We start from the raw sequence: 24,420 nt of genomic DNA, 5'->3' as shown, positions 1-24,420 counted from the left end.
GTTTGACCCCTGAGTTCACTAAAATGAAAGGGTTGCTATGGCCGCTTGCCCTCCAACACAGCAATGAATCTTGTCGTCAAGGAAACTGCCACACGATTAAGAACAATCCATGGCTTATGGGGGGCAGGTAAGGCGGATGTCCCGCTGAATGGCATTTCCGGTGCTATGCTAGCGCATTTCATCGGGCTGCAACAGCAACAATTTCATATAAGCAAATAAGCAGTAAATCATTCTGCAACAAAATTCCAAATACAAAACGGATTGAAATCCCATCATATAGCTATGTATTTGAACAATGAAACATACTTTGAACCCAGACTTCAATGCTATGCAGTTTGCTTATATTTAGGTTTCGCAGCACTATTTACTAGGGACCAGTATACAAGAAGTTTCAGTCCCGTTCCTTTACCTCTCTATACTGCTGTGGCTATCACCGGTTCTGCATTAAATGTACAATAGGTAAGATTTTTGTGTTAAAACATTGTTACAAGACCAGTGTAAATCCCAAGTTGTTACAAAACCAGGGTTTCAAAATAAACAGTTGACAGACCGACATTCTGTACCAAAACATAGTATGGCTGTACAATAATTAAAGCTCATTGGTTCTAATTGCCACAGCCAATGGCGTGTGGGGGGGTTCAACTTCAGCACATTCACAGAGAATAGTGTTGTGGTTTGAGGGTGTTTGTTACTGCAATTCCTCTCTTGACTGTTAGAAATCCAAAATGACCTATTGTACCTTTAATGGACTGTATAAGGTTTTTTCAGAATGCCTCATTATGATCAAGTTTGATTTCCATGCCGCGTCACGCCCTTACCGCAGTAGTATTCCGGATTCATGGACTCGCTGGTCTTCAGGAAGGAGTAGGTGAGGAAGGCCTTGTGATAGGTGTTGATTTCCTGATTGGACAGGTCCACCTCTGGGCAGATTGACAGGTAGGACCCGAACGTGGCGAGAGAGATGAACTTCATGAGCTCCACGTTGGGGATGTATCCGAAGCTGCAGTCGTATGAGAAGGCCCCTCCCACCTGCATAATTACACGAGTGTAGAGCATGGTTTGAACAACCAGCACACCTTTTCCAAATTTCCCAATAATTCATTAAAGCCCACACGCATCAGTGTTCTCTTCCTGGTTCTAGTATCTACAATGGGCAAAACACTTACGCAAGGTGAAGTTGGTTTTTTTGAAAAGTCCCAAACCCTGAGCCCAATTCCCCCTCCCTCTACCCCCCGCGGTCAGCTCTCTGTGTTAACATTACATTATATTATATTACAGTCATTTAGCAGACACTCTTATCCAGAGCGACGTACAATAAAGTGCAATTCAGAACATTAGCAACATCATCCAACAATAATGCAAAAACATACATCATGTCACATGTCAGAAATTGTTTTACAAGCAGCTTGGAAAAATAGCAGTTACACTAAAATTAGGTCACCAAAATGGCAATTGTTTTACTTGAATCAGCATGGAACACAGATCAAAAGCTCCAGGATGATATGAAAAAGCTCAAAAAATATAAGACTGGGCCTTTAAGGTTGTGAAAAATGACTTCCCCTAAAATCACCAAAACAATGAATTAGACACCAGTCATATGCAAGGCCTCTTTTTCACGACAGCATTATTCAAAACATATTCAACCATGCTTGATATGCAAAAATCTTGATTCAGTAGGCTAAGCGAGACCAACCACATCAAACCTAGAACATACCTCTTGCGAGGTAACAATGTGAACCAAACCCAGAACTACCAGAGGTCTGAGAATGTTCACTATTCAGTATTAAAGTTACCTTTTTAGCTGCTTTCATATCAGATTAGAAGTAGGAAACCTTAACTTTGTTGATTTGGTTCAAATCTTCTACATTACATTAATGGCATTTGGCAGACGCTCTTATCCAGAGCGACGTACAATTGATTAGACTAAGCAGGAGCAATGCAGGGTTAAGGGCCTTGCTCAAGGGCTCAATGGCTGTGCGGATCTTATTATTAGACCAGGCTGCAATATGCTTACTCTTTACAGTAAAACACTGTCATCTTCTCCCTTCACATAATTTTGAGGAAATACGGATAAAACACTCTCTTCCAGTGGCTTTCCATCCAAGTGTATGTTAATGTTTCAAATATTTCATTTTAAATGCAATGTGGCTTTTTATTTTAATGATTAATGCAAGATACCAAGGATTTAGAATACGTCATTATGGTTTCAATATTATGACTGTGAGCATCTCTAGCAGGAGAAAAATAACATTTAAACATGAATGCATAAATGGCACACTGTCAAAGATTAAAGCTCAGCAATACACATTACGGAATGAACGCTCCCCTTGAATACATATGCAATTAGTACATTTCAAATGACTGAGAAGATTTGGTTAACAGCATCAGACTAGCAGGTAGCTTCTTGGGCAGTTTGTACCAGTATTACCTAGAAGAAAGTGCTGGAAGACTGAAGAAAAAAAAACATGTTAAAGAAAGTGCAAATTCGGCCTTCTGGTCTTCCTGGTTGGCCCAGCACCAGGCAAGATCAATTCAGCAGATAAACCTGAATCCAAAGCAATCACGTAATTGACCCAGGTCTGATCCACATCAGCGGCCATTACAATGCAAAGACTATCTCTTTCTCTGACTGTTGTAAAATTGCATTTATGGTGCATTTACAGTGCTTTTACGGTCTCCGCTCTGACAGGTTTAAACGGGTTCTACCTGTACGAAGGAACAGGCGATCGTCCCACTCCTCAGCTGGTTAAGAAGCGTCTCGCACACGGCCACGTCAGGAACGCTGGTCACCCCGTCTGTGATGATGATTATACCTGCAGGGCCCATGCGCATAGATCTTACTCAATACAATCAAAAATACAATCAAGAAGTAAATTTGTTGAAATCAAGTCGATTTTGTCCTGAATTTCAAGAAAATAGTTTTGCAACATTTGGTTTCATTATCTTTAAGAAATTAGGTCACTGTGGTGCAGAAATCAATGCTGTAATGCTGGACAATCCTGGAAGCCTTGGCAGTTCCAGGAAGTAAAAAAAAACTGTGTCCTTTCTAGTGTTAAACACCATGTTTGAATGCAAAAATAGGACCATAAATACGGTCGGTCACTCACCCGCACTGGAGTTGGGGGGGAGAAGCTGGAGAGCCAGAATCCCCTGTCGAACCATACTGACCAGCCCCACGTCTGCCGTCACCATGGACACCCCCAGCTTCTTCTGGGGCGGGTCCTCCAGGATGTCGCCGGCAATGCCGCCGCACGGAACGCCCCCCTCGGGCTGCTGGAAACAGAGACACCTGATGACTGACTGCAGAGCCACCCAATGGCCAATGACCGGAGGCCATTTTAGAGGCTGAAGGCCTCAACAGATAATTCCATGGTGCACTTCTGACTGACTTCCACAATCACCATACTCTCTACCGAGAGCTTGATCAAATACAAATATCTGTATTTGAAATTTGAAGTACTTACAAATACATTTATGCATTAAATACTTAGTATTTGATTAATTTCACTATTTTTAATGGAAAACCACAATGGCATTTAAACAAATAGCATTTAAAAAAATACATTCCTTTACCACATATAAAAAGTGCTATAATTACTACATGGTGAAACCAAAATGTATAAAAACACCCTTGAATAAAAGCTTTAAAATTGGTATTGACTATGTATTTACTGTTTGATTACAGAGAAAATAAAATATTAAATCGGTAGTGTACATTCAGAGAAACGTTCGCCTACTCAACTACTTTCTTAACCAGTGGACTCAATTGTATACAATAGTCGGCAAGTAAGCAGTGTGTTACCCAATAGCTTTTCACTTGGCCCCCAATGACCAAGGCTTCAGGCAGTTGCCTGCCTAGCCCCTGGTGAGGACGGGGTGAAAGCGAGCTAGCGAGTCTGACCTGTCCCCTGGCCTGATGATGCTGCTGTTGCAGGACCTCTGCGATGTTGTTCTCCATCGCTCTGAGCTGCTGGTAGATCTGCAGCAGGAACTGGTCCAGATCCGTACGATCCAGCTGACAGCCCTGAACCAACACCTGCAGGGAGCACAAACCGTTTTCAGTTACACAAACCTTCTTTTTAGAATAGAAGAGACAGTGCATTATTTGTAGTGGTACAATTTCCTTTCTTTTAGCTCTGTATTTCACATTGTTTTGGAAATTAAAAAATGAATATGAGGTTAAAGTGCAGACTGCCACCGTTAATGTCAGAGAATGTACATATTGGGTGATGCATGTAGGAACTGCGGCTCTTTTTAGACATAGTACTCCCATTTCAGGGGACCAAAAGTAATTGAGCAGTTGATTTTGCAGCGGTTTCTCAGCAAAAACTGCACCTCTGTCCAAACACTTACTGCACTGTATTTCACCTCATCTCAGGTATAGCGTGTTACTCAAGGCAAATGCAAGTGTTGTAGCCTTTTCCCCCTTCATTCTTGTGTCACACATGTCAATCATCACCTACTTAATTGTAACTTTGCTTATCTCAAGTCCTGGTAGCGGTTTTATAGTGAAATTAGTTTTTCTATAAAACAGCTAGATGGCTAAATAGCTTTTTTTGCTAAAACTGCTAGATGGCTAAATTTGCTTTTATACAAGGGCATACAACACACGTTACTTTCATCTAAGTCTGCAAATCCATTGGAAAAAGCTCTGAAGTTAAAGCTGAGAAGGGAACGCAGCACTGCGCGTGGTAAAAGCCGAAGGTGACCACACGCACCTGGTGAGAGTGGAGCCCAATGATGGAGGAGTAGGCGAGGATGGTGATGAAGATCTCTGGCTGGAACATGAGGTCAGTGCCAGGGACTTTGAAAGGTCTGGCCAGTCCAGCCAAGCAGCGAGACAGGGCATGGAACACCTCGTCGAATATCATCTCCCCGGTGCTGTCATCCTGCAAATATAAGAGCATTAGGTTCAATTCGTTATTCAGCCAAAACCTTTTATATGAAGCGACTTACTGTTGATTAGACTAAGCTGGGGTCAATTCTCCCTGGTGTAATGTGGGAGTTAAAAGCCTTGCTCAATGCTCAGATCTTACTGTGAGTATACTGGGTGGCTTTCACCAAATTCCCAGATCCCAGGCAAGCACCTTAGCCACGAGGCTATAATAGGCTAACTAGGCTAGGATAACTATAATCTGTCCCCAGAGCCAGAGCCAGAGCCAGAGCCAGAGCCAGAGCCAGAGCCAGAGCCAGAGCCAGAGCCAGAGCCAGAGCCAGAGCCAGAGCCAGAGCCAGAGCCAGAGCCAGAGCCAGAGCCAGAGCCAGAGCCAGAGCCAGAGCCAGAGCCAGAGCCAGAGCCAGAGCCAGAGCCAGAGCCAGAGCTGGTTTTCTGCTCCAGCGCTGTGCGGACATTTCCTATAATGGGTTTCCTCCAGGTTGCAGTCACAGCAAATGGCCGTGAGTGTGAATCACCACGTACAATGTATTCTGCAGGTTTCAAACTACCGCGGGCAGCAGAGACTGCAGCTTTTCATTAGATTGATTCTCACAGTGACATTTTTTCAACTCGTAGACAGTGTTGTTATTGCCTTTCTAGCCATGAATTTGCAGAGCTAAATGATCCCATCCATAACGGGAACGCAATGCAATTTCCCTCCGTGACTTAGGCTACCAAAATCCAAAGTCAAAAATGCATAAACAAGAAATTTGGTTTCCATCATCTGAGGTGGACAGAATGGTTTGCCAACACAGAGCGGCCCTCCTATTCCGTGTTGGACACCATTCATTTTGAAAGATCCGACAACATTTTCTATAGACTCTGTGAACTGACAAATAGCAGTCTCTGCCACATTCAAATCCTTACGGACTAAATGAAGTACACCACAAGCAAATGGGGCAGGATGAAGAAGTCAATTGCTGCTTGACACATTTTTTTTTTTCTTCTCTGGATGCACTAAATTATCTCTAAAGTGGTACTAACAGACTAGCGGCTACATTTTCAGCACTGTCTCTGTAGACACGTGATATTGGAGAGCCTGGAACATTAAACATCTACTGCAGCCAAGTCTCCAGCCACTCAGCACATCAGTAAAGGATGAAATTAAATACTACAGTCAATACAGGGCATTTGTGTTGCTTGGAATTTAAATTGCTCCCAATTCTTCTGTCTTATGTGTCCAAAACCGAGAAACCGCATTCCTGTGGAAAAAAACCCAAAAGCAAACAGCAGACGTGATGTTTACAGCGGCTGCCCGTTCTCACCACGATCCCCGTGGAGGGGCTGAGGTCCAGCTCAATGATGAAGCGGTAGCGCCGGGCCAGGAAGGTGACTCGGGTGGAGGGCACCAGCTGGTGCGGCAGGGCGGAGGGGGAGAAGTCCGGCTGCCACCCCTTGGGCAGGATGCTGAGGACGTCCAGCTCATTCTCGGAGTTGAGCTGCGGGACAAAAGCATGGCGTTAAGCCACTGCAACGCGGCGATGTTACCTCCGACGCTCGGAGAGCTCACCCACCAGCTCGCTCTTGGGGGTCGGCCGGATGACCTGGTTCAGCTTGCTCAGGAACCAGGCAAGGCGCACGTTTCGGGAGATGCGGTACTCCTTTTTCATGAGGAGGTAAACCTGGTCAGCCTCCTCCACCTGGAACAAAACGCATAATGAACGTGACCCCTCTTGCAAGCTGAGGTAGTTCACAGCAAACGGACAAAAAAAAGCTACCAATTCTCATAATTTCAATAATCGGAAATGGTCCTCAGCCTATTTTTCTTGGTGGCAAGCACAACGCCAGACAAATCTTTAACAAATCACTTTTGCCCTGACTGACACAGGGACACTTGCTTTGCGGTGTGAAACTTGACATCGTCTGAGATTAGAATAAAAACAAAGAAACAATTGAAGTGCAAACACAACAGTGCCTCCCTAGGCGGTTCTAAATCAATCCTAGCATTTTGTTTTTTACTGAAAAGCAGGCATTTAACACAGTTATATGCATTTCAACTGTCAGAACACTTGTCTGACAGCAGGTGAAAACAAATAAAAAGATAAGGCCAGTTGTTATCGTGTTTAATGTCACAATATGGGAACATAAGCACTGACTGGATTTCCAGATGGAGAATAGAAATAATTGCATGATATTCAGACATACACTTATGTTTAAAATATAGGCTAAGCAAAACAACTTATAGAGCCAGTAAATAATGTAATGACCTGCTTACATGTACAATAATGAATGGAAAAATCACATTACCCTCTCGTAGTGGACGGTAATTTCTCATCTTTGGCCTACAATATGATTTAAAGTATGCCGAACAGTTGTTGGGACTCCAGTTCCATTTACTCAATAGTGTTCACCAAGTTAACATGCACAGTAAAATGGCCTGTGTTGATTCAGCACTAATATTGTTTGTTCAACACTAAGAGTTTATATGTGTCCAATATATATAGAGGATAAGTATATACCTTAAATTAAGAATGGAGGTTCTATAGTATACTGACAAACCAATGTAGTTCATTAAAGTTAATTTTATAGTTACTTCCAAAACGATTATCATTTGGGTTTGCTTGCATGTTTAACCACACCCAACACATACTTTGGAAATAGCTAAGCTTTAAAAAGGATATGTCAATTGTATTTGCTAAATAACTTAACCCAGACAACACAGCCAGAAAATGTTGTGTCCACTGTCCAGACGTCATAGTGTACTGAAGTGAACTGCGCACATTGGTGGCAGTACCTCAGCATTTGTGAGAGTTACTTAGACTGCGAATACAGAAATTAGCCTCATAATCGCTATTCAGCTTTATATATATATATATAACATCAGCTCATACAGTATGAAAAAGGTAAACGATTTTTTATAGCTATATATGCACAACATTAAAGCATTGAAATAATTCATTAGGTTCCTGAAGAATCTAAACGTGCATAAAGTTATTTTTTCAGAACTAAAGAGCATGCAACCGTCTGCTGCGCGCTTTATACATATACACCACTTATTTTTGCAACACTGTATTTATTTGTCGAATGCAAGTATTAAACAGCCAACTGCATTCTTTCCTACAGCACAAACCATGTTGTTTACATAGTATTTAAAATGGTCTCATGAAAACAAAGCAGCTCTTCACAACAAAATTACCATTCCCATCACTCCTGACACATAGTTTGTTAGAAAAATGCGCTAATGTTAAGTAGCATACAAATGTAATGGCTTTTTCAAAGACTTGTCTTTATTATCATAGAACGAAAATAAGCGTGGGGGTTTCGTCAGATGACCAACACAGGAGCACAACTGGCAAGGAAAGAAATTCCATTCGTTATTGAGCTGCCCAAATAGTTAGCTACCGAACAAGTTGTGTACGGATAGCTAATAATCACACTTGTATGCCATAAGGCTATTTTCTTCGCGTCAACCTTTGGCAGGTTTCCTGGACACTCAAATGTCCCGTTAATTAGCTAGCGAACTGGCTATAGCTAGCAACATTACTAGTTAGGACGCCCACTCCGTCAATAGGATACGACAGCTAAGCATTCCACGCCCTAATAATGTAGCTACTTGTTGTTCAAACTAGCAAAGAATCAGCAAAGTTATTTTACACACTATTGCTGTTTTTGGCAAGTGTACAAACAGAGTCAATGTCATATGGTTATCTAATCCGTTTTACACTTCATGCTCACTAACGTTGGCTGGTTATCATTACATTATCAATACAACAACCCAACACAAGCTAGCTAATATTGATAGCTAGCGATATAGCATTCAGTGGACTTTACTCACCTCATTGTCCTGTCTCTCTGCCATTCCGGATGTAGCATCCCTGGCAAGTTGTTTTTCTGTCTCTCTTGGTCCGCAGACCAGTGACGATTCACAGCGACTTGTTTATTTCGTTAATTTTGTTTATTTGGTAAAGCTGCATTGTCACCCGGAAGTGTTTTTCTTCATGCCTCAGTCAGATACATTTAAGTTCCATGCACTGTCAAATAATTGTATGGTGGCCGAATACGGAAACAAATAAATTACCAGCTAAGTAACTTCAACTCGCGTCATTTGCTAACTGGCTCTAGACTAGAGCGATTGCAAGTTTTGTTTAGCGAGTAGGTGTAAGCTAACAAGCAAAATCTGCTAGCTAGACTACAGTAGCTACCTCCAGGGAATCCTCACCTGTGTTACCAGATGTTAACGTTAGGCTACTAACGCAAGCTAAAAACGCCAGATTTTGTGTTACGGTCACCTCCTCCTCAACCAAAACAGAATGAAGGGTCAGTTGCAGCCTGCTTGTCGATTAGCAATGGTTAGCTAGTACAAAAGTAAATTGGATTGGAATAGGAACCAACCATACGGAATAATAGACTTCATATATTCGAACGAAACAAATCTGCAAATTTAGCTAAAGTAGAGACTGACACATCTTTTAACCTATGCGAATTTTACGGCTAGTGTGCCCATTGTGTCAAGGTTAGCTGACAGTGACGATAAGCATTACTAGCTTTCTCCCTTGGTGTCTTCAGTCAGTTCGGTGCGCTTGTTCGGGAACTTGCACCATCTAACGTTCGAAGAAAAGATCCCACTTTCAGTATAGGTTGAGTCCGCCAGTTTCTATCCCACAATGCATATTGGAGATTACTTCCGGAACACATTTGAAGATTCGGATACAGCTCTTTCATTGCTATTTATCATCAGTGAGAAGTGTGAAAATGCAGGTAAGTGTAGTGTTAAGATCGAGTATTCTTCGGAATCATTCATTTCAAGGCATATTTGTTTTGTTAACATAATGCAGACGAATGGTGTACCAGCTATACTACACAGGTACTAGCGAGTCAGTTATAGAGACGCGTTGTCCTATAATGTATTCTGATCGTGAAGAATGTCTTACTTGTAAATTAAAGAAGTTTCTATGATGTAAAGTAACGACGGTCGGAATAAATTTAATTACAACTGCTAACGTTAACTTGTCTGTGCAGTGAAAAGCTCGGTAGTAGTAGGCTATACTCAACATTCGAGAAAAAAAAAAGATTGATTTGTTTTTGCTTCCAATCCTACAGCAACGAGAAGAAAAACAGTTGGAAGCCTCCATAGAGTCTTTAATAAGTCGAGTGGCACAGTTGAAGAACTCTTTACATAGTTTTATCTTCAAACTGGAGAATGAATATGACAGGCTGGCCTGGTAAGAATCTGTACACCAACGTTAACTAGCCAAAGCGTGACACCAGTAACAACAGCAGTGAGATTGCAGTGAGGGTGAAAAAGTATGTCAAAAACGATGATGTATCATCTTCTGATGTTCTCAGGCCATCTGTTCTGGACAATTTTGCACTCCTGTCTGGTCAGCTGAATACCATTAACAAGCTCTTGAGAAATGAGAAGACGCCCTCCTTTCGTAACCAGGTCATTATTCCCCTTCTGTTGTCTCCAGATCGAGATGAAGAACTAGCGGTGAGTTACTTTCTCAGAAAAGCATCGTCTTAACCTTGTCTTGTGTTCTCTTCACATTAGATATGTTCAATGTTTTTCATGTAGAAACAACCTGTCGCTCATCAATAATTAGGTGATTAACTGTTCTCCTACGTCATAGTCCAGAGAGACTATTTTTTCAGTCTATACCACTCGTTTTTACCATGATTGATAAATTGCTGTAATTGATGTGTGGCACTTCAATTAATGACTTCTGAATGAATAACTGCAGGGTTAAAAATAAGGTTCTGAAGAAAAATATCTTTAAAAGGCATTGCTAATGGTAGGGTCACTCCAGGAAATGTCATCAATTTTGATGCTGAAAACACTAATTTTATTTTCCCCCACCGCTGTTATTCTTAGGATAATTCTTTTCTGACTTGATTGCCCATGGTAACCTCTGCCTGCTATATGCATGTCTTCTTTAGAAACTGACGGAGCAGCGCGTTCCGGTCTTCAGCCACGAGATCGTGCCTGATCACCTGCGCACCAAGCCCGACCCGGAGGTGGAGGAGCAGGAGAAGCAGCTGAGCGCTGAGGCGGCTCGTATAGGACCAGACGTCGCGCAGGTAACTACCCTGTTTCACATTATAGCACAAATGTAAACTGCAGCTGAGTTGCACATTCATGGTTCATGGAAGAACCTGATGAGCACAGACTTTAACCTTTTACTTGTATAACAAAATATTTTAGGTTATTAAGCAGAGAGCATTTGCCTAGAGCAGACCTGGGTTAAATGCATAATCCTTTTGGATTCAAATACCTTTCTATGCTTGAATAATCTTGCCTGGTGCAATTGAGCCAATAAAGGTGGAGCTTTTTTGAGAGTATTCCATAGGTTCCAATACACCAGACAAGTCCAGTTAAATGAAGAGAAGTATTTGAATCCAAAGCAATTACGAATCTGATGGCCACACAAGACTGGTAGTTGCATAAAATTCATTTCTAAGTACATTATCATTCTTTTGAAAAGAGAGAAAATACAGAAAGATACTAATGGCATAATTTTGTCCTCTGCAGAAACAGATCCAGACCTTGAATAAGCTATGCTCAAACCTACTGGAAAAGCTGAACAACCCACGGGAAGACAGGGACACTGAGAGTGCTGGTATAAATTTGATTTATAGCATTTTTCAGGAATCAGAGATGCTTAATTAAACACTGCATCAAAACCAATATAAGGTTAGACTTATACAGTTTAGGGTCTGTGAGTGAGTGAAGTATGGGGTCTGACCTGAATGGATAAGAATGCCTCCAGGTTTTTAGCTAGTGTGCTGACTATGACTGCCACAACCATTAGGGATGTTAAAGTATGCACAGAGGATGCAATGGAAGAATTATCTGTAACAATAATCAGTAATAAGTAAAAACCAATATGAATTGTTGGTCATAGCATGATTATCCAGTAAATGAACTCTTCTTTTTCAGCCATGCGGCAGAACAAGCCGTCTTTTAACCCTGCAGACACCACTGCGCTGGTGGCGGCAGTGGGGTTTGGGAAGGGACTGGCGAAATGCAGGCCCCCAGGGCCGGTGGCTCCTGGGCAGCCTGGACAGGGGCCCATGATGTCCGGAGGGCCCACCCTGCAGCAGGTCACAATCGCTGGGTCATCGGGCCAGCAAACTGCCATCGGAGCACCAGGGCCCCCTCAACAGCCTGGGCAGCCAGGTACAAAACATATCTTTTTCCCTCACTGAAATGATTTTCCATTTTTGAGTGGATACAGATTATTCTGCCTGTGGCTGGTGCACTTAGGAACACAATGGAGCCACAGCCAAAGACTGGACAAATCGCCTTTCAAATTTGATGACGATATCACCATAAATTATTTCTAAGCTATGTCTAAGCAGTTTTCCAAAAAGGACAGGCAAAAAAATGCTGTGTTTCATGCAAGCTTAACAAACTATTCACCATTGGACATGTAATATCATAAGCTAAAAAATCTTTGCAGTGTCACTTCCATAACATGCCTGTAGTCAGTTCTCGCTTACACACGGATGTAAGTATGTAAGTCCCCCCCATGTTTGTTTTGCCACCCACATGTTACAAAATAAAGAAATGTTGTCACTAAAGCAATGGAATCTGAAAATAGGTTCTACAAAGAGAACCAGGAGTTATAAGGCTTTCAAGCGGTATGTCTTGTTACCATAGTGATTGAAAATTGCACCATGAAAAAAAGGAATTCATGCAAAAAACTCTCACTGGCCCAGGCCTGGATGAGACTTAAGGGGTTAAAGAGCATTTTTGTACATTTTGCTTTGACTATGTAGAAATTGCAGCACATATTATACACAGTGCCCCTATTTCATGGCACTATAATAACCTTTTGATTGCTAGTCTATATTTGGTGTTTGTCAACATGATGACCTGAAAGTCAAGGAAGCCATTATGAAAAATAAGGAAAAACAGTGAGAGACGTAGGCCAATAGCCTTTAACTGTTTGGAACATCATTAAGATCATCATCATAAATGAATTATTCAAACATATTGATGACTTATTTCTTTTTTTCATCACAAGTAAACTTCTTGAATATTGTAATTGCTATTGCACAATTTTGTAATATACAGTTCTTTTGGAAAGCTGTTGGTTCTTGATATTTATGTGATCTTTTGTTCTTACAGGAAAAATGCCTAGCAACATAAAGACAAACATAAAGTCTGCTTCAATGCAGCACCCCTATCGATGAACTCGATGAAAAATATGAATTATGCTGAAGATGGGAGACAAAGAAATAGCTACACGGTCAATTGAAGACCAGTTTTTGCAAGTTGCGCCATTTGATGCTCTCTGAATTTAAGCAAAATATTGTATAGATTATTGTGTCAAGTTTTATTTTTATTTTGGATGCCATCTGCAAGCAGTTTCTGGTTAAGGAACTTAAAATATATTAATTTACTTATTTAGTAATTGTAAGATGTAGGACAGGGTTGTTCGATTTTGTCTGAAAAAGGCCAGTATCCCAGCTTGAAGACATCTGGTTCTACTCTTCTACTATGATTACTAGTTGAATCAGGTGTTTTAGTCCTGGCTAAAACAAAAACATTCAGCCATATCGGCCATGTTTGGGTAAAATTGGACACCTCTGATGCAGGGGAATATATATATATATATATAGCACTCACTTTTTTTTTCTTTGTTGGTTAGTCAATACTTTCATTCTGTTATTTTTTGTCATTTGTTTTTTCCATGTTGATTATGTCTGTAATAAATCTGATTTATACCCTATGCCTCTGCCTTTAATAACTACTATTTATCAATAGTTTACCTCCTGAAGGGAATTAGAAGCTGGACTATGGATTACTCAACAATACAATAGTTGTTTTGTTTTCAAATTGAAACAGTAGAAGGCAGCACCCTCTTGGGGTTGAATTAAAAAGTGCATGCAAATCAATACTGCTGCCCTCTTGTGGTAACACCCTCATACATCAAATTAATTTCTGCCTGTAGCATAACGTAAAATAAATCTGATAGGACGGATTGAGTCCCATCTTGGGAGAAATGTGCATCTGAGATGTACTACACATCTAAATTCAAGACAGACAACAATATGTTTGGCTTTAAAACTGTTGTCACCCTGTCCATTCAGAAATTAGCTATAAATAAGGAACACTAATACTTTCTTCTTCAATACCCGTGTCTTCTGGTCTCTTTCAATTTCTGTTTCCCTGGTGATGAAGTTTGTGACTGCATAGTAAATGCATACTTCCAATATGATATTCCATATTTTTTCTGTCTTTATTCCAAGTGATTTTTCTGTCAGTCTTTTGCCTAGTGGCTAAATTACATGACTGGGACCCAGAAATTTGGTGGTTCTAGTCCTGGTCTCACCAATATAAGATCTGGACAGCTGTCGGCCCTTGAGCAAGCCCTTAACCCCACATTGCTCTAGGTGGGATTGTCCCCTGCTTAATCTAATCAAGTCTAAGTCACTTTAGATAAAAGCATCAGCTAAATGACAGATTATAAAAACAGTTTCAATAGGCCTATATTTTGTAACCATAAATTGATCCCTTGTTGTGTTGTGACTTCATTGGTCATATAAAATGATATTGCAAAGGAGCGGCAAACAACACATCCACTTCTGCAGGACTTCCACTAGAGGGAGACAGGGGAGCGTTTGCAGGGGCTGAGTGCTTTTTAACAGCATGAGTGCTTCATTTACTTTCAATTCAAGTGGTTTCGCCTGTACTATTTTTGCAGCCAGGCCCAATCAAATCAATGATGTCACAATGGATTAGCCATCCAGAATTTGGCTTTGTTAAGAGGCTAGGACGACATGGCCAGATCCTCAGACGCAAAATGGCAGCAGCGGCAATTTGATATGGAGTTCTATGACAGCTGGAATGCCAGATGTCACCACAGACACTGATTGTATTCATTGGTTTACTGCCAGCTACCTACGGTGGATCAATTCTTCTAAATTTCCGGTTATTGAAAGTCACATTGTTCCATTTCCATGCTGGCACTAGGTTCAGGGCCACACCTGGGTCAAATACATTATTTTTGGGGGATTTAAATACTTTTCTGTGCTTTACTGAGATCGTCTGGTGTATTGGAATCTATGAAATACTCTCAAAAAGTGCAAACCCCACCTTCTGGTCCTGGTTGGTTAGCTCGATGGCACCGGGCAAGAGTAATTGAGCACAGAAAAGCACTTGAATCCAAAACAAATTTACGGATTTGACCCAGGTCTGTTCAGAGCAGGTCTGGTACAAGTCCAGGCCTTGTGCAGAGTATGACTCCCAGTCACCAGGCCTGGATCAGGATACTCTGCCAGCTGAAGTGGATCACAGTTTACTAGTATGGAAAAAAAGGATTCTGTTGTTTCAGGTCAGTATCCCTAAAGACTATTCAGTTGTATAATGGTAACCGCTGTGACAACATCATTAGCCAACTTACCAGAAATGATTATATTTTAAAAGAATTTTTTTAAGTTTATTGAATGTTAATAGTGTGAAGCAGAGTCATATCTAAACGGACATGATCTCCCTCTGTGTGTGGGTGTGCGTAAAATGACATGTATCAATTGTCAAACTACTTAAGTCTTTCCTCCTGTTCTGTTTGCCAACAGGAGATTAGAACGGACAAAAATCACACAATTTCTCAAAGCAATTGTCCCGAATGTAAGTTAATCTGGGATCAGAGCAAACCACAGCTCTGCGAAACACAAAGTATCAGCATACACATCAGCGGTAGTACAGCAGTACTTCCACATGGGAGACGCTGTTCTACAAGATCATTTTCATCGCTCGTTGGCCCTCGTAGTTTGTCCTGGAGTCTGTATAATTTATTTTGATAAATAAGGTGGAAACGGTGCTTTAAGCTATACCGTACAGCTGGAGTAACCAGATGAAGTGTTCACTGGCCCCTGAGAGACGCATCCCTGGGCTGTGGGCGGAGGTGTCGGGGGCAGGAGCACAGACAGATGGAGAGGACCTTCTGCAGGTAAAGGAAGGAGGGCCCCTGGGTGACTGTGTAAAAGAACCGTGGAAAGGAGGGCCCCTGGGTGACTGTGTAAAAGAACTGTGGAAAGGAGGGCCCCTGGGTCACTGTGTAAAAGAACCGTGGAAAGGAGGGCCCCTGGGTCACTGTGTAAAAGAATTGTGGGAAGGAAGGGCCTACGGCTAATCAAAAAGGCTAATTCACGTCTTTGGTTTTAACTGTTATGGACAGTCAAGACAGTTCTTTGACATTTCCTTCTCAATCCTCCCGCAAAAGGAGGGTACTTAGGCGTGACCTTAGCGGAATTTTTATTAATGTCTGCTGTCTGTTCGTTAAAGATTTTCTCACGGCGCGCATCGCTCAAGATGAATATTTATGAATATGCATACAACTTTACCAACATTTATCAATAACTGCGTATTGCAGGTAATGAAAATGTCATCAGTTCATTTGTCTTGAATATAACCTAGTAATTTACCTCTTCCCACTGTCCCTTGGGCAACTGCTGTTATTGCTTATGAGTCATTTGCCTCATAATGTGTCTGTACGCGGTGAGTGACTCATCACTCTTTACATTCTGCATTCTGTACTTTGAAAACCTCCGCAATAAATTTATAATAGTTCCCCATCCATTCATTCTTTTCTGTGGTGTTATTAAACTAGCAATTGCATGCTTCTGTTCTGGTTGGGGTCAATTCAGGAAATGAATTGAAATGAAATATATTCATTTCAAATGTATTTAATGTTCTATGAGCATTTTCAGTTAAATAAGTCTGTTATTTCCTTAATTGAAGTGTTATTGAATGTACCCAAGCAACTATATCTGTGATACCCATTTCATGTCTGTGATTGATACATCATATTCAAGTAACACACATTTTATAATAGAAATATAACTTTATGTACATTGTATCTGCAATGGGAATTAATTGATATATGAATATCATATTGAACAGCATGATAATTGCTGTACTTGGTGAACACACAGAGCATATCACTGACCGGACATTATGCTAATTAGAAAAAAGGCTTATTTCATTGGTATGGTGGCATCACTCAATTCCTTCCTCATTATTTCTAAACAAATTTCATAACAGTCTGAAGAATTTGACATGTCGATAGTTGCATTAACCAAACTCACTAATATGTGCGCTGCTTGGGATGGCTAGTGATGGTATCTCAAAAACAAACAGCTTTCAATTTTCAAAAACAAAGCTGCCTGTATTTCATAAATATAGAAACAGTTTGTTTTGTTTACTCTGAATTTGACCAATTTCTTTTTACATTTTATTTGAGGGTTACCTTCAGTGTATTTCCCCTTTCGTTTTCCTTTTAAGCAGGTTGGGGTTTGGTCAAGCTTCCCACAGCCTGCGTCCAGTGAAGAGACCAACAGCATTTCCCCATTGTTATTGTCCCCAGCAGTCCCTGGCTCTCTGGATATATTTAGTCCATTATGAATATGTAGGAGTGCTGAAAGTAATTCAGCCAGATGTGCACTGTCCAGCCCGATAAAGTCATTAATAGAAGGGATGAAAAAGTTCATCCTGACAAGATGGGGTTTTTACAAAAAAGCTGTCCACCCCATGGCTGATTCTTCCAGAATGGGATCTCCTAAACGAAAGAGGAAAAAAGAATGGTTGCTTCCAGTCCCACGTGTGGTGGCAATATGAAATGTATGACCTACACTCAGTGTGCACTTTATTGGGTATTTATTAGACTTATTTTTAGAGTTATTATGTCTTCGGCTGACTGGATTCTCTGCAAACTCTAGAGACTGTTGTGTGTGAAAATCCCAGGAGATCAGCAGTTTCTGAGATGCTCAAACCATCCTGTCTGGCACCAACAATCATTGGTCCATGGTCACAGTCACTTAGATCAAAATTTTCCCCCCATTCTGATGGTTGATGTGAACATTAATTGACACTCCTGACCGGTATCTGCATGATTTTATGCATTGCACTACTGCCACGCGATTGGCTGATTAGATAATCAGATGCAGATGTGTTCCTAATAAAGTGCTCAGTGGGTGTATCCCAAATGTACAGAAATCTAAAAGTGTTTTCCGCAAAAGTGATGATCTGATGAGGTTGCACTGAAACTGCACTTGGTTGTATTGTTCCGACACAGCACACAAAATAGAGTTTGGCATTAATCATCAACAAAGGAAAACAAGTCATTGGGTTAGCTGATTTATAGACATACACAAAATGTGACCTCAATAAATTAAACTTTGAGCGACGACTAGTAGAATATGCAAGCAATTATTCCGCTGTCCAGATGTATTGCATTTATAACAGTGGCCTTGTTCTGCGTTGTTTGTCAGTGTGTTCCAAAGAAGAATGTCTCGGCGTCAATTAAATCAACACATTTGCACAGAGATGCAGAGCCAGAGATTTCGGTTGAGTCATATGCATTGTTTTTGCATTTCAAAGTCGTTATTGTAAACCAGTGAACAAAAATAGGAACAATCAAATTCAGCGATAATTAATGGTGAGCAGAATTTACTGATGTTAGTTCCACATGATATGCAGTCATTATACATCCTAACATACAGTAGCATAGTAATAATTTGTACATTTCAGATAGAAGTAAATAATCTGCACAATGATTTTACATGTCAAAACCCAGCATTGATGCTCTTCTACACTTGTGCGGGTCAACTTTAACAGACATGACAAGAACCAGTAAACATCCCTCAGCCACCAAATTCCATCCCATCAACCATCTGTGGGGTTTACGGTAAATGCAGATAAAAAATATGTTCCGGAAATCTCACAGTAAGTTATCAAGACTTACAGGGTTGTCATTGTAAAGGTACAATCACAGTAAAAAAGGATAGCGACTTCAGACAGCAATTGGTGTGTCATATCATTCTTATTGTTTATGTTCTTCAAAAGGAAGTTAGGCTAAGAGAAACACTAAAAGTGTATGTGTGGGCATGGATACACAACTGTAAGTGTTCATAACACATCATATTGTTGAAATACTTCAAATAGGTTAGCGACAAATTCACTTTAAACTCCCGCTGTATTAAAGTAGAAAGCACAGTGCTTAAATAAAATGTAGCACTTCGGGAAAGCTTATATTTTTACGCGCTGTGAACAGAAAATTGGAACCAAAATATGGAACTGCTGGAGCATGGTGCCTGCTGCTGCTGCACTGAAAGGAAGCAATATATGAATTATTTTTAGAAAAAAGACTATAACATATAACATAAAACTATAATATCAAACGTGATGTGCAATGCAAAGCTGCAAAAGCATACCACAAATCTGCCAGCTCAATATGTCTTTAATGTGCAATTGAAGCTTCTTAGACAGTCAGTAAGCAACGTAGGAAAGCGTGTGCATATCACTGCATTCATTAGAGAATGTTCCCTAGTGATCCTGCTCGTCTGGAGAAAACCACTGAGCTCAATGCTAAAATGATTGCTAACGATATGATATGTTGCTGTTACACTGATGGGAAAGGTTATGTAGAAGCATTATGCTCACAGCTCACACTTAGGCTAATTGTTATTTCTTTATTGCCTAAATTATATATGTACAGTGGGTTCCAGAATTATTGGCACCCTTGATAAATATGCACAAAATGTGCAGTAAACTACTTTGTGCGAACACCTCTGGAAAAGTTGACAGCCATTAGTTTTTTCCCACACATTTGGAGGGATTTTTGACCATTCCTCCATGAAGAACTTTTCAGGATCATTGATATACTTGGGATACTCCCCTATTCAGTTGAGACCATAGGTTTTCATGGGATTTAAGTCTGAAGACTGAGATGGCCATTGCAGAACATGGTTGTTGTTCTTACTTAACCATTTCTGTGTGTATATTGATGTATGTTTGGAGTCATTGTCTTGCTGGACAATCTACCTATGACCAAGACCAAATTTTACATTTTTGCATGATAAATGTGTTAAATATTAAAAACATCTTAGTTTAGCACAACATATATTTTCCAACAAAGTCTATCGCATTTAAATACTTTTAAATAAGCTTACCATGCTGTCATCTAACCATGTGCAGTGTGAGCATGTAGTCCTTGTGCTACTTGCCATGGTAACCAAACAAGTTACTCACATGGCAAAGAAATTCATCAGGATAGGATAAAAGAGGCTTTAATTGACAAATCAAAACTAAAATGCAATTGGTGAGATACTATCTAATAAAACTGAATGTTTTCACATATGTCATGGACCCATAGAGGGTTAACTTAAAGTAAAATAATATTGCCAATTTCACTCTGTTTGATTTTATTGACAATAATGGTTAGGGGTGCCAATAACTTTGGCAAAAAAAAAAAGAAACGTGAGAGTAAATGTATTGACATAAAAGTATATAGTCTTCCCTTATGTTTGAACATAAAATATAGATCCTTATCTTGTGTTTATTATATGCAGCCTTTCTTCTCCATTTTTATTAAGGGTGCCAATAATTCTGGAGCCCACTGTATATATATTAATATTGCACCAGAACTTATTTCCTTCAAAAGTGAAGCAAGTGCTTCACCCCTAAAGACCAGAGAGGCATGGCTTTATTCCAGTTGGCCTGGCCAGAGGGTAGCCAAAAGTTAACCAAGCTACTTGCAAATTTAAATTGAAGCTACGGTTATGTTGAAACGGTGAAGACAGCTTCAGGTGCCTTGTTGAACCTTATTTACTTCAGCAACTTTATGGATGAGGGGTTGCGAGAGATAGAGGCTAGGAGGTCGAAGAAGGTAAATTGGCATGCTGACATCCCGTTGGAGGACAACTACCCACAATTTCAATAGATCTGGGTTGTCTGAAGGTACTCTGTGAAAGTGATATAATGACCATTTTGTCATTTTTTTCCCCGCCAGTTGGACTTGCACAATCCCAAGCCATTTTCAGTCCTGTCGATTTGTTCTTGCTTTGAGGTCTTCTCTCCCTCCTGCAGTAATTTGCTTCTGTTGTTCTGTCAATATAAGAAGCCATACCATTTCCTTCACCAAGCACTGGATTCCCAGGCTATTTTGCACCATAAGAAATAATAGTGAAATAATAATAATAATAATAATAATAATAATAATAATAATAATCAGGTAATATACACATGTATAACATCTGGAGCTATATAATATATAATATATCTGTTCAGTTTGCATATTAGTCCTATTCTCATATGCAGTAGTCCACAATACTGCTGTACATGGGCCAAAGTCATATAAAATAAAAATAATTAAAAACACTTTCCCTTTACAAACGGATATAAAGTAACTTCCAAACACAACTGTTTCGAGAGCATAATATTTTTACTGATCAATCAACCCTAGTTAAAATAATGGCTCACTACAGTGTGCCTCTTTGTCTGTCCAACTGGATTCTGGCATAGCATTTTCTGAGGAAGAACTATAATTTTCTTGTTTTTGCACCTACCCAATTGGCAATTACTTTAGAATAGTTAACAGAATATGTTTTCAAATAACATCCCAAAACATTTTCAAGTTTTAACGCTTTCATAAACCACTTTTATGGTTGTGGGTTCTTCATGAAAATATTTTATAGGCCATTTAGAATGGATTTTGTTTTGGAAGGGTTTGTGTTAAGTAATGTGTAATCACTGGATAAGACAATTTACTATAGATGTGCTTTATGTCCCACATGTCCCTACATCAATCTTGAATCTATCCTGAATCCACCCTTTCAATGGGATTAAGATTATCCTGATATCCAGAATTCTGAAATACGCAAAACCAACATCTATCTAGATCTAGATTCTAGGTAGGATGGGATTAAAAAATATTTAGGATCAGGATCACAGCTTCTAGTTTTGAAATACCCAATTCTGAGATTCAATTCAATTCGATTACTGAAATCCTATCCAAAAAAGTATTGAAATACTGGGCCCAGGTAATCAGAAAGGTATATGAATATCTAAAATATCCTTTAATACACAGATGCACACTTTCTAACCCAATCAGAACATCCATCCAACTCCAGAATGTGAACTGTCCCTTCCACTGAATAATCCCTTTTGCTATCCCGTCTGTTGAATAAATGAATAATTATTTATAATAATGTTATTTCCAAAACATTTGTCTCATACACTGGAAAAGCTTTTACTTTCCTTTGCCAAAATATCAAAATGATTACTTAATGAGTTGTGTGTGTGCATACGTGCTTACTATCGCCTTGGAAGAAGCATAAGAAAATAATTCAAACAGAAATATATTTCTGGTGCTACAGGATACGCGTCCTTGAAGTGTGTCTCGCTGTGGTCCATCTCCCGCGTTTTCTCCTCTTCCTTGGTCTGATTACACACAGGATGGCGCATTCTGCAAGTCGCAGAATCAATACGACAGTAATGGCTTCAGTGTTCCCATTAAAGCCGCGAGAGGAAGTGTCAGCGAGACGGGGAAGTAGATAATCTGTGTGTCGCTGACCACCGTTCTGATGAATTTCCCAGAGTCTCAGAATCTTCTGTTGTCAGGTGCGCGGCCCAGTCAAGGTCGCCGTTGGATCCCCGAGCGCATCAATCACACGGAAAGGATTCTTGTTTAAATTTCCAGGACGTTACACAAATGCCAACAAGCTGGGACCTGTCATCCCGTCATGTGAAACGACGACATTTAATTGCGGGGAAGTACATTCTTTTTTTCAGTCAAGATTATGTTTGACTAGGGAAATTCAGATACGTCCACACATATGCGCGCTCCTGTTTGAATTTGCTCCTTTGTAAATTAAAGCTTGTTGTTCCAAAAATCAAATGAATAATAATTTATTAACAGAGCAAAACAGTCTTATTTACAATACAGTATGAAACATACCAGATAAAAGCAAGGCAGGGCAATTACACTAGTTGTTTGAGTACATGCTTTTATGCCCCACATCTGAAATAAAATACTGAAATAAAATGCAGGTTCCTGTCTCTGATAAGAAGTAAACAAATGGCCATTGCTACATATGTATGCAGTGTGGAAGGAAACAAAATGGTCACTGTCACTGAGGTATGCCAATCAACTCTTGTCTCACACCCATTGATCACTCTGGCCTGACCCTGATGGTGCTGTTGTCACAAGGCTTTGTTTCCCTTGATAATTGAGTATCGTTCATTGTGATTTACAGTGCTTTTATCAGGGCAATTCTATGCCAGATTTATAATAGTGAATATACAGTATTTGGCATAGAATTGCAGTGAACCCCCCGACTGCTAAAATAGTACATTATTATATAGGGAAAAGGGGAGGGCAAAAGTGTAATTTTTTGCTTGAACAGTCGTTATTTCACTCATTTCTTTGGTTCACTGTAAATATCACCTGTCTGTTGCTTCCTCTGACCTTGATTACACGCCTACTGTGTATGCAACCATTCATCTTAACCAGCGACTGCTGACCAGGGTGTTTCTTGCCAAATATTATTGGTTCAGGAGTATAGTCTGTGTCATCCTCTGAACACCGGGCTCATTTTGAGGGTTGCCCATTGTTGAGGAGATGCAGAAAGAGGTCTGGCACTAGGTTGCAGTATCAGCAGACAGCACAGGTTGGTAGATTGCTGCGAGCACCCTGGCACCCTTAGTTTGACTGAGAGGGGCCAGACCCTTCCTGACACCACCTTTTACAACATGAGCAGAAGGACAGCTATTTTGCAACAAGGAAAAATTCCAAGACAAATAATTGAAAGCAAACTAATAAACAATTTAAACTAAAATGATGTTGTATCCATTCCCCAACAAATGAAATGTACTGTATGATAAAATGAGAAAGTGCTGTTGGAATAGGCTTCTCTATAAAATGTTTCACCTTGCATGACACACAGTGACAATGGTAATTTGTTTCTTATTCAAACAAGAATAGAGAACAATAAGAAACAGGATTGTTTCGTGTTTAATGCTTCCAGTTGAATCTAAAAGAGGAAAGCAAACTCTTGGTCCTGTTTGAGTCCATGTTACAGGGATACTAAAATCTGACACTTGAGGCTAGTAGTACTGCTGGTTTTCATTCTACCCCTCTAATTAGGGCTGATTTAAACCTGGGACACTGGGTAAGTTAAATCTCTTGGTAATCAGTGGCATGAATTGACTATTGACTATCAGGCAGAAGAGAAAAATAGGGCCACCCTTGAGGGTCAGATTTGAGGATCCCTGCCATATACCGGAGCATATAATGGCAATTGGAATTGAATTGGATTGGATAGCCATATAGCGTACAATGGTACATTGGTGTATCCTCTGGTGGGGGGAGGCATAATGCAGTCTGCTAGTCAAAGATACAAAGGCATCAGTGATTTCACCACAATGTATTTCAACACCTCCATGCTTTTGTTGTACAGGAGGTAATTTAAAATCACAAATATTCAAATTAATATCCAAAACAAACAAAATATTTTACGCAGGCCAGTTGCTAAGAAGCACATAGCCTTGCTAAATGCTTTGTCTGGCACGTGCACAGCAAAACGTCCAGTGTTAATCCAACTCTGAGTTCATGTGTATCCAGTACACTGTAAGAGCTCATTTAACACTCAGCGCTGTACTGTGTGGGTGTTCATCCTCTGTCTTTGGAGGGTGCAGAAGCTGACCGTCAAGGCAGACAGAAATCCCAGACTACACAGTTTCTCTTCTGAGTTATTAACAG

The 24,420-nt window shown here is 40.2% G+C and overlaps 2 protein-coding genes across 17 annotated transcripts in view; one reads left to right on the top strand and one right to left on the bottom strand.

The window, feature by feature from the left end:
* The window catches only part of szt2 (SZT2 subunit of KICSTOR complex), a 95,522-nt gene extending 86,063 nt beyond the window's left edge, over positions 1–9,459 (bottom strand). For 15 of the 16 annotated variants that reach the window (XM_061237377.1, XM_061237388.1, XM_061237386.1 and 12 more), the window contains exons 1-8: positions 8,712–9,459; positions 6,451–6,576; positions 6,202–6,375; positions 4,719–4,889; positions 3,902–4,036; positions 3,108–3,273; positions 2,707–2,813; positions 819–1,029 (exon numbers count right to left, since the gene is read on the bottom strand). In XM_061237377.1, the coding sequence (XP_061093361.1) occupies positions 819–1,029; positions 2,707–2,813; positions 3,108–3,273; positions 3,902–4,036; positions 4,719–4,889; positions 6,202–6,375; positions 6,451–6,576; positions 8,712–8,735 (1,114 nt within the window). In that variant the 5' untranslated portion in view covers positions 8,736–9,459. The remainder of the gene's footprint in view (positions 1–818; positions 1,030–2,706; positions 2,814–3,107; positions 3,274–3,901; positions 4,037–4,718; positions 4,890–6,201; positions 6,376–6,450; positions 6,577–8,711) is intronic. The other variant, XM_061237379.1, reaches the window with a different exon arrangement.
* med8 (mediator complex subunit 8) lies at positions 8,925–13,611 on the top strand. The gene is made up of 7 exons (XM_061237397.1): positions 8,925–9,634; positions 9,977–10,098; positions 10,223–10,367; positions 10,814–10,954; positions 11,406–11,493; positions 11,814–12,053; positions 13,008–13,611. The coding sequence occupies exons 1-7, from the start codon at positions 9,629–9,631 to the stop codon at positions 13,070–13,072; spliced, it is 807 nt and encodes a 268-aa protein (XP_061093381.1). The 5' UTR covers positions 8,925–9,628; the 3' UTR covers positions 13,073–13,611.
* Positions 13,612–24,420: the final 10,809 nt, after the last annotated feature.

The sequence above is a fragment of the Conger conger genome, chromosome 4 (assembly GCF_963514075.1).
Source record: "Conger conger chromosome 4, fConCon1.1, whole genome shotgun sequence".
NCBI classification, from domain to species: Eukaryota; Metazoa; Chordata; class Actinopteri; order Anguilliformes; family Congridae; genus Conger; species Conger conger.
This window is presented reverse-complemented; position numbering and strand designations above follow the sequence as displayed.

Coding starts and splice junctions, on each gene's coding strand:
- med8 (XM_061237397.1), top strand. Junction 10,955..11,405: donor TAGGACCAGACGTCGCGCAG/GTAACTACCCTG, acceptor TGTCCTCTGCAG/AAACAGATCCAGACCTTGAA. Junction 11,494..11,813: donor CAGGGACACTGAGAGTGCTG/GTATAAATTTGA, acceptor CTTCTTTTTCAG/CCATGCGGCAGAACAAGCCG.